Genomic DNA, 10,438 nt, shown 5'->3' with positions numbered 1-10,438 from the left:
AATTATCCTTTATTTTTTTAGAAGATTTTCTTCCACCCTAAAATAGACAGTTTAGTAAATAAAAATCTGCCCATTCTTGGCTCCTGCTCCATTATAAAATGATAAAATCAAAGATTCCCATGATATTAGGCACAATCACAGCATTTTAATTTAGATGATTACTAGCAAATCTAATACTAATTGCCTAAATTTGCAATAAAATTGCTAAATTTACTAATGTGTTTAATTTTAAAAGGTACTATATTTGCTAAGATTATAAGTAGTAAATACAGACAGTAAGTTAGTTAATCTCGACTGTCTTTCCCGCGCATTTTGCAGACATTGACCTTTTCAACCATTGTTTTCAATTCCTTAAACAAACTTAAACAACAACATTTTGACTTGTTTTTTTTTATGGTTTTTGTAGTTACAAATTTATTTTTATTTGTTTTGTTTCATAGTTGTTTGCAATTACATCCACTCCCTATAAAGTTTTTTTATTCATCATTCAATTTATCATGCAACCCACCTTCTTTCTAAAATTCTAAATTCTTCAACAAAAACTTGTTTTTGCATTCATAAAAATAATTTGTTGGATAAGTGGTTTAGAAAAAAGAAAGAAAGTAGGATTACGCTTTTAATGGTTAATTAATTAGGTTCGCGTTTAATGATGGTTCGAGCATTAGAACGAGAACGAAGCATGCAAAAATCAAAATCTTTTCACTTGAAAAAAATGTTTGAAATTCCTGGGAAACATTTCCAAAGCTTGGTGCTTGATCATACCGGAAACGATTCGTTAGTATCCAACGACGAGAAGTTGCTGTCGAGGAATAATAATATGTCGACTAAGTTCGGTGAACGTCTCGGTGATTCCTTGTATCTCGGGAGCCCTCTTAATCGTCCTCGTCCTGCTGATGCTCCTCCTGCTGCTCCGGTTGCTGCTCCTACTGTTAAATCACCAACCCCTCGAGATAAGGCTCCTTCAGGTAAATTTATAGCGATAATCTCGATCAAATACGAAAACAATCGGAAATTTTTAAAGTCAAGAAATGAAAAAATGTGTTTTGGTGCAGACATAGATATGATGAAGGAGAAATTTGCTAAGTTGCTGTTAGGTGAAGATATGTCTGGTGGGGGAAAAGGTGTTTCCTCAGCTTTGGCCTTGTCAAATGCAATAACAAACCTAGCAGGTAATTTCAACTCTATAAATCTCAATTACACAAATACATGTTTGACAACAATTGATTCTCATCTGTTTTCGGTTGTTTCGGGTTTTTTTGCAATGCAGCATCTGTTTTCGGAGAACAAAAGAAACTAGAGCCTATGTCGCCTGAGACTAAAACACGGTGGAGAAAAGAAATCGACTGGCTTCTATCGGTAACAGATCACATTGTTGAGTTTGTTCCTTCACAGCAATCTACTAATGGAATTAATATGGAGGTAAAAGAATCTTTCAAACATGATTGCGTTCTTGAATCAATTTTCTTTTATTCTTAATTAAATGTGGCCTTAAATTGTCGTCCTGCTTCAATAGATCATGACAACGCGACAAAGAAGTGATCTGCTAATGAATATTCCGGCTCTGCGCAAGCTTGATACCATTCTCATTGTAAGTGCAATGGTTCTCTTGCATTTTCCTGTATGGAAAAAATTGAATAATATTCTGATCACAAGGTAATGGACAGGACCAACAAGATCAATTCGGAAACCAGAACGAGTTCTGGTATGTCGCCAAGGATAGCGATGACTCAGAGCAAGAAACCCCGCCGAGAAATGATGATAAGTGGTGGATCCCCACCGTTAAGGTTCCTCCACAGGGGCTATCAGAGCACACGAGAAGATGGATGCAATTCCAGAAGGATTCTGTGAATCAAGTACTCAAAGCAGCCATGGCAATAAACGCTCAGGTTCTATCAGAAATGGAGATTCCTGAAAACTACATTGAATCCCTTCCTAAGGTACTTATTGTGATTGCGGATTCAATAATTCTCTAGGAAAAAATGTATTGTCTCTCTCTTTATTCTTAACTTTCATCCTATTGCTGTTCATAGAATGGAAAAACAAGCCTTGGAGATTCAATCTACAAGAGCATAACAGTAGAGTACTTCGATCCTGAGCAATTCTTGTCGACCATGGACATGTCAACCGAGCACAAAGTGCTCGATCTCAAGAACCGGATCGAGGCTTCTATTGTTATTTGGAAGAGAAAAATGAACCAAAAAGACGGAAAGTCTTCCTGGGGTTCGGGTGTGAGCTTAGAGAAGAGGGAGCTGTTCGAAGAGAGAGCAGAAACTATCTTGCTCATTCTTAAACAGCGATTCCCCGGAATTCCACAATCTTCACTAGACATAAGCAAAATCCAATACAATAAGGTAACAACAATAGAAACGACATTACGGGTATAACTGTTTTCCAAAACCGTAAGATACTAATTATTTTTTGGGTATTTTGGCCAGGACGTAGGACAAGCTATCCTAGAAAGCTATTCAAGAATAATAGAAAGCTTGGCATTCACAGTCCTGTCTAGGATTGAAGATGTTCTCTACGCGGACTCTCTAACACAAAACCCGAAGTCAGAATCAGATGACAAGTCGGAGAATGAGAGAGGAGAGGAAGATAGCGACAAGTGGAGTGCCGGCGAGACAGCAACACCAACAGCAATGACACTCTCAGATTTCATGGGGTGGAATGTGGAGAAGACGGAGAACAATAACTCAAAGAAATACAATACAGACGGCTTCTTCAAGGGTGACCCTGAAAAGATCATGCTCAAACCCATCATGACCATGAAGAAATTTTCCTACTTAGAAAAACTCGAGAATTTGAGCGGCTTAAGAAGTCCCACAGCACGACATTAACATCAATGAGCTAAAAGAAAATGCAGAGGAAGACGATGAAGCAGGGAAAGCAATATGAGAAGCAAACAGAAGAATATAAAGAAGTAGAGAAATAGTAGTTAGAGAGAGAGCTTGATTTATCAAATGTAGATAACAAAACAGCCTGTTAGGAGTCTTATGGTTGTTATATTGTTCTTCCTCGCTATTAAGAATCGGGAAGTCTCAATATGTAACTATTGAGTTTGATGCATTTGAAACATGCTTTCTGAATTTGTTTAACACCAACACTTGTGATTCTATCCATTTATCCAATTTTCATTCCATGTTTTTTGAATCTTTCTTTCGTTTCTACAACTTTAATGCACTTCCGTAAACAAAACTACAAGGATAAACCTCTCACAATCTATACTACATAGTAAAATTAAGCATTCGTGACAAAAGAGTGAGCAGAAATAGAGAATGTCATCCTTTATTTATATTGAAATCGAATAATCTGGCATTTTTTTGTTATTTATCCATAAGACATAAACGAAGATCACACCTTGTCCTCGATAAGATAATAGCTGCCGAGGAGGAGGAGGAAGCGATATGACAACAAAAAGAGCAAAACTATCCCAAACCCAAAAATAAGAGTCTGATCAAGTATAAAACTTGCATTCACCAGAAAAAGTTGCAAAAAATGGTGAAGTTAAGCCAGGAACTCTTACTATGTAAATCTACTGATCTTAACCAAAACGAGTAACTGCAGCATGTATAGCCTCTGTAAGATGAGGGACTGTCTTAGAGCTAAGACCCGCCATGCTAATCCTCCTGAAAACAAAGAAGAAAAATTCTTTAGCCTTAACGGTTTACTAGTGAATATATGGAGTAATAAAAATCGGAAATTATAAGACGAAGATAAACCATTGTCCTCTATAATGCATCAAACCTTCAATAATGCAGACTGAGAAACATACATCATATATATTGTAGAATTACAGGGAAAAGTTGAGCTAGAGGTTTCTGAGATATCAGAGGACATGACTAATCATTTTGGACATTTATGCCTAGCGATAATTATCTTGTACCAGTATACTTTAAAAAAATTAGCTACAAGCAAGTGACAGCGGAAATGACTTCATCATTTTAGGCCAATATGCTTAACAATAATTGTCTGGTACACTCGTATAAATTTTCACAAGTCGTCAAAAAAAAAAAAAAACAGCAAGTCTAATCCATGCAAAAGAAATTGAGTGGAGTTGGAGCAGCGACAGGAATTCAAGGAAGGCGGCAAAAACTTGATAATACACCTATTTGAAGTGATAAACAGAAATAAAAAATTTACCCATCAGATGTCATGTAAATGTGATACTCTTTGGTCATGAATGCCACTTGCTCAGCGTTCAACCCAGTGAAAGTAAACATTCCAATCTGCTTGATAATGTGACTCCAATCACCTGGAGTGCCTGCAGACAAGGGAAAGAGGAAGAGAGTTTAGTTTGCAAGGAATACATGCCAACTGACTAAAATCACCGCATCCTTTAATACGATTGTCAAAACAATGAAAAATCAAAAAGTTATGCAAACACTATATGATAGTCATGAGGAGCACCTTTGGCAGTTAGAGCATCAAATAATTTCTGGCGCATGCTAATAATTCGATCAGCCATTGCTTTCAGCTCAACAGTCCATTCATTAAACATATCACTGGAAAAATAAAAATAATTGCATAAATTGGTCGACTTTTTCTAGCTATACGTATTTCTTGTGTCCATATCTAAGTGATGGCTTTTATGATATTAATTAAGCTCATACCTGTCCTTGAGAACAGCAGCTACAATAGACGCACCATGAATAGGTGGACTAGAATACATGGGCCGGATGACAAGTTTTAACTGGCTTTCAACCCTACTGGCCACATCTGCTGTCTTGCAGACCTGTGAAAGCAAAGAGAGGAGCCATCCGAATTAAGACTTATTTGAATCATAAGGCGTGCAGCATATAGTAACACAAAGTTTCAGAAGTTGAGATTCAATTACAATGCTAAGAGCCCCAACACGTTCCCCATAGAGTCCCATATTTTTTGCATAACTCTGTGCCATAAGACATTCACCACCATCTGCAACAAACATTCGAACAGATTGTGCATCTGCATCTAGACTGCCACTTGCAAAACCCTGCATAAAAGTTTTACGAGTTGGTTGCTCAGCCATGCTGTTTATCAGCATTTATAAAACTTCTTAACAGATCGACAGTTATCCTATCAGTACTAAACACTAATATTCCTACAGATATGAACCTTCATATTACCTGATAAGCACTGTCAAAGAAAGGTAAAAATGCTTTGGATCTTATCAACTGTCTGATCTGCTCCCACTGCTCGATGGTTGGGTCAACCCCAGTTGGGTTATGCGCACATGCATGGAGAAGTACTACAGATCCTTGCGGTGCAGCTCCAAGATCCTCGAGCAAGCCTGCATACCGCATAAGTTATTCTTTCAGTAGCATTCTATCAGTGTAATTTACTAAAAATTGATGAACAAACAGACAAACAATGAATCAATAGCACATGATTTTGAGAAACAATAATTCTGTGAATTGCATTGTAAGAGAGAACCAAAAAAGTAACAATGAGGCTAAATTACGTATTTCCACATGATAGAGTGCACAAACCTTGGAAGTCCAGCCCACGCGTTGCTGGATCATAGTAGCGGTAAGTCTTAACAGACAAACCTGCTAGAGTGAATATTTTGGGATGATTTCCCCATGTTGGCTGTGGAATGTATATTGTCAGCTGCAAAACAAGGTAGATAGGTCAGTCAAGTGTATTACCAAATACTTATGATGCTAGTCATACTGAACATGAGTTTTAAAAAAATTGTAGGACCCTCACTTGATGGTAATGCCTAGCAAGAAACTCGCCTCCAACTCTAAGAGAACCAGTACCAGACAAACATTGGACGGTAGTTACTCTCTTCTCTTGTATGGCAGGGCTGTTATAACAACAAAATGAAGAAAAAAAACAAAACACTACAATAAGCTGCCGATACAAACAAAACTCCTCACGGAACCTCTTCAAATACAACATGTAAAGTTCAACTGAGAAACGGAAACAGCAAATGAAAATAATTAATTACCTATCAGCACCGAAGATAAGTTTAGCACTCAGTTTATTAAAATCAGCAAGTCCAACAATGGGAATATACTCTTTCACCCGAGACCTTAAGCACAAATCAGGTAAACATATTAAAAAAACAAAAAACTATCAAGTCTAAACACAGAATATCAGTACGTGAAAAAAAACTTCCTCAAAGAAATTCTTAAGTAAACTCAATCCATCCCGCATCTTTTAATGCGACAGACAGAATCGATATAAGAATTTCTCCATACTTACGGGTCATTTACAAGCATCTGCTCAGCTTTTTTCACTACATTTAGAACAAGAGGCTTCCCTTCCTACCAAAATTCAAAACCACCAAAATTTCCAATCAAAAATCAGACAAAGCTTCCATTTTTCTTTTCAAACATAGATTACAAAAGAAATAACTTTGAAGTAAATAGAACAATAAAAATACCTCAGTTCTGTAAGCACCAACGCCCAAATTCAACTTGTTAGGGTTGGTATCTTTGTTATAAGCAACAGTAACCTGTTCATTCACATCATAAACCAAATTATTAATTTATTCATCAACTACATATCATTTCAATTTTAGTGATCATGCAACTGGGAACAAGATGGTTTTAATTAACATTAGGATCAAACAATAATATTAAAAATGATCACACCTAAATTTAATAAAATAAACGAAGGATTAAGATGGTATTACCCCAAGAATAGGATCTTCAGGACCACGAACAACGTTGGCAAAGACAGAATCTGAATCCATTACAACTGATGATCTGATTTCAAAGCTAAGAAGTTAGTTGTTGTTTTGAGTTGGATCAAAATCAGATTAGCTTTTACTAATAAAGATGATCAAAAGGACTTCTGTTTGGGTTAGTTTAACAGTGGGCGCTGTCTAAAATGGAAACTGCTGTTTTAACTTTAACTCTTAACTGTGGTCCGTGGACGGCTATTTAGCCATTTCATGCTGCTCTTTTTACTTTTTTTACTTTTTAACATTTACATGCACGTGTCGTTTGACGTACTGCTTACGTAATGTAGCTTAAACTGTAACTGAAGATTGAAAACATACCGCCTTTTTTGTGGTTTTCGGGTTTGTGGGCTGAGTATGTCTTATGTTCAGTTAGGCCCATTCTGTTTGAAGCGATTTTATGCGTTTGGATCAAATCAAATTAATTTTTTTTTTCAAAATGGGACAAAATCTTTATAAAAAATTGAAATGCAATTAAATTAAATCAATTGATTTGATTATTTTATTTATTTTTTTCTATTTTTATTTGATTTATATGAGAAATTAATTTAGTATTTATTTTTTAAAATAAAACAAATCAAAATTATATTTTTACAATTTTATATCGAACTGATATGAATTTATCAATTTGATTCAATTATTCGATTTGATTTGGTTATTGCCTATAATTTTAGTTGTGTCTCTATTAGATCTTGATTCGCATTTTGGTGTTCATTTTTAAAAAGAGAGAAAATTACTGTACCAAAGTTGGACTTTATATTAAAAGAATTTTAATGTAACTACTCTACGTTTTATAGACAATGATTGTGAATTTAGAAAAATGATTCAACAAATGTATTCTTTTTGGAAGAATTTCAACTGTGGAGACAGGCGTAAATAATTTATTTATATGATTATAATATGTCCTCTGCTTATTAATATTAGGCCTAATGTCTTAAAAAAACCCCGACTTTTTAACCCCTTTTCAATCATACACCGACGTTGAAAATTTGTCAATTTTACCCTATTTTGCATTTTTGTGTTTCAATTATACCCTGAAAAATTAAATTAACGTATTTTGCGTTTGGAAATTTGTTTAAAACATTCTCCATGTCTCGCATATATTGATTGTATATTTTTAAAATTTATTTAAATTTAGTTAAATTAATTAAGAATTTAAATTAGTGTTAATTTGATTATGGTTTTTAGTTAGTTTTTAAAAATAAAGGACTTATTTGTACTTTTTTGAATAAAAAAGAATTTAATTTCATGTTTAGACTTAATTAATTGGGGTACAATTGAAAACGGAAAATTTAAAAGTGTGTAAAATTGAGAAATTTTCAACGTTGGTGTGGAATTGAAAAAAAGTTTAAAGGTGAGGGGTTTTTGAGTGATTAGTCCTTAATATTATCACTATATGTTGTTACAAACATGACAAATTGTTTAAGCAACTCATTTTGCAGTGGGAATTTTTTTCATGAATCGTGTCTATATTATTTATGGACTCAACCAATTAATTATTAATTTTTTGATTATATAATAATGAGTAATTTATACTTGAGATATGATTGAGAAATATTTCAGTAATTTAAAGTAAATAGAAAAATCCTAGGCTAGAGTATACACAGAATATGTAAGAATTTTCAACATCTGCAAAATCTTTCTGAGTACAATTATTGGCATTCAATATACGATAAATGGTTCCATTTTTATTGCAGAGATGTGCATGAACTTTTCCGGCTTCGTCGACTTCTTCATATTGTTCGTTTAATTCGTCGAATAAGCGATAGAATATCGCTATTATGTACTGATTTTTTGAATAACTTATAGCGTACATGCTTTTCAGAAATTTGCTGCAACCACCAAACACACCCATCAACCAAGAAAATATAAGTACCAATTTGAAACTAATTAATCTTCAAATTAATTCACATTGAGGACTTACTTGAAAATGAAAAGTGGGAATTGGAGTTTTAGACATTAATGTTGAGACACCATCATGAACAGGCAATACTATACAAAAAATGATTTAAAAGAATTTTTGCATTAGTTTTAATTAAAATTGAGCTAAAAAAATATTTCATATGCTATGAAAATTACCTATTGCTGAAGTGGGCTTATCTTTTTCAATGGTTTCAGAACATGTGTACAAGAGAAGTGGCAAGTCTTCTGCTTCAAATCCATGTTTTTCAGTCACCTTTTCGTTTGATTTCTCAAAATTTAGTATTGCTGAAACACATAATTAAATTCTGAAACCTTTTCTATAGATAAATTTGAAAAAAAAAATATAAAATTAAGAATTATTACTATCAGGGGCGGAACCACCTTAAGTCTCGGGTAGAGTTTAGCCCGGGCTGCAGTCGGAAATTATAAAAAAAAAATATTGAAAATATCCAAAGAAACAAGGTAGAATTTTCAGTGAAATTAAGGCTAGATGAAAGTTAAGTTCTAGCCGCTGAAAAAGTAAAAATGAATTAAATGGTTAAATAAAATTTAGCCCGAAACTAAAAGAAATGCTCTGATTCCGCCACTGATTACTATAGTTGAAAGACGCGAATATAAGAAAATTTACGTGTTGATAAGTAGCGACGATGAAATTTTGGCAAGTTGGGATGCCATCTTACTCTTGTTAGAGCAATTTTGTGAGAGAATTGTTCACATGATTGAAGCCTCTACAAGAAAATTACAAACAAAGTTAGTATAGTTTCAAGGACTGCATGTAAATAAATTCATGACCATGTTTTACAATTAAAATATAAATTTTAATTTTTTTCACAATTCAATCATAAACTAAAAATTCGATCAATTCCGGCTTTCCGCAGCAATATGGATCAATTGAAATTTTGGTTAGTGATACAAAGAATAAAAAAAATGCAAGTTCATATTTTAGATTATAGTAAAATTTTAAAAGATAATTGCAAAACACGCTATAATTAAAAATTTATTTGCATTTAAGCCATTTTAAAGCTAGCTTATAAGTTATAAGTAGTATTACCGGAAATTGTTATATTATACTCACTTGCTTCAAGGTATCAATTCTAAATTCAGCATCAGAAATTTCATCAGCTTCAGAAATAGCATGATTTAGATTAGCCGAAACGCATCCGAGATGATCAACAACAGCAACCACAGCTCTGCATATGTACTCTTTGGTGCTATCCACATCCCTGCAAAATACTTCAATTCGTCACGAAAAATACATTATAAGGCATGCCACAAAATATATAATAGCAAAGAAAAACTTGCATTTTCTTCTTTTTGCTGTTTAAAAATGTCGATTCGCAGTAGTCCGCTGCGTAGTGCAGCTGCGAACGCAAGTCTCTCAGCTCCTAACACAATATTAGCATCTTATTAGCAATAAAATACATAAAGATTGCGTGTGTAAATTACACGAAAACGTAGAGTAAGTACTTGAAGAGACTTGTCGAAACGGGAAGTGTTTTCGGACTCATTTTGCGGGATTCCGAAGGAAGATTTTCTTGGTTTCTGCATTTTCTTTGAGAAAGATAATGTGAAATCTTGATGTTTTGAAGTTGTTTTTGCTGCTGCAGAGACACAAAAAACATATAGTATGGCTAACTGGAGGCTCGTGAATCCGTGATAATTCCCATTATTGGTTGATTCTTGAAAGTTCAAATGATGACAAAATAACATTGCATTCCCGTGATCTATTGTTCTATTGCTTTTTTCTTGTTTTTTCTGAAAAAAGTGATGCAACTGGCTGACAGGGTCCTTCATCGGCTCACATTTCATTATCAGATTGATAGATCCTTCAAAAATCTACTTAAT

At 34.1% G+C, this 10,438-nt stretch overlaps 3 protein-coding genes across 3 annotated transcripts; 1 reads left to right on the top strand and 2 right to left on the bottom strand.

Annotated features, from left to right (window-relative positions):
- The first annotated feature begins 424 nt into the window (after positions 1-424).
- On the top strand, positions 425-3,150 carry LOC126669459 (rho guanine nucleotide exchange factor 8). The gene is made up of 7 exons (XM_050362930.2): positions 425-965; positions 1,053-1,169; positions 1,268-1,419; positions 1,514-1,588; positions 1,665-1,937; positions 2,031-2,351; positions 2,436-3,150. The coding sequence occupies exons 1-7, from the start codon at positions 647-649 to the stop codon at positions 2,835-2,837; spliced, it is 1,659 nt and encodes a 552-aa protein (XP_050218887.1). The 5' UTR covers positions 425-646; the 3' UTR covers positions 2,838-3,150.
- Positions 3,151-3,269: 119 nt separating this feature from the next.
- LOC126669460 (aspartate aminotransferase, cytoplasmic) lies at positions 3,270-6,825 on the bottom strand. The gene is made up of 12 exons (XM_050362931.2): positions 6,623-6,825; positions 6,371-6,442; positions 6,190-6,251; positions 5,933-6,016; positions 5,689-5,788; positions 5,469-5,589; positions 5,106-5,269; positions 4,835-4,972; positions 4,611-4,732; positions 4,408-4,502; positions 4,141-4,261; positions 3,270-3,626 (listed from the first exon to the last, which is right to left on the bottom strand). Exons 1-12 carry the CDS (start codon positions 6,680-6,682, stop codon positions 3,542-3,544), a joined length of 1,224 nt encoding a protein of 407 aa, XP_050218888.1. The 5' UTR covers positions 6,683-6,825; the 3' UTR covers positions 3,270-3,541.
- A 1,389-nt stretch (positions 6,826-8,214) lies between these two features.
- LOC126669000 (probable protein ABIL5) lies at positions 8,215-10,417 on the bottom strand. Its single transcript, XM_050362275.1, has 7 exons — positions 10,061-10,417; positions 9,896-9,978; positions 9,669-9,816; positions 9,222-9,321; positions 8,750-8,878; positions 8,595-8,662; positions 8,215-8,502 (listed from the first exon to the last, which is right to left on the bottom strand). The coding sequence occupies exons 1-7, from the start codon at positions 10,400-10,402 to the stop codon at positions 8,404-8,406; spliced, it is 969 nt and encodes a 322-aa protein (XP_050218232.1). The 5' UTR covers positions 10,403-10,417; the 3' UTR covers positions 8,215-8,403.
- Positions 10,418-10,438: the final 21 nt, after the last annotated feature.

The sequence above is a fragment of the Mercurialis annua genome, linkage group LG2, assembly GCF_937616625.2.
Source record: "Mercurialis annua linkage group LG2, ddMerAnnu1.2, whole genome shotgun sequence".
NCBI lineage: Eukaryota > Viridiplantae > Streptophyta > Magnoliopsida > Malpighiales > Euphorbiaceae > Mercurialis > Mercurialis annua.
Note: the sequence above shows the minus strand (reverse complement) of the source record. Positions and strands in the feature narration are given on the sequence as shown.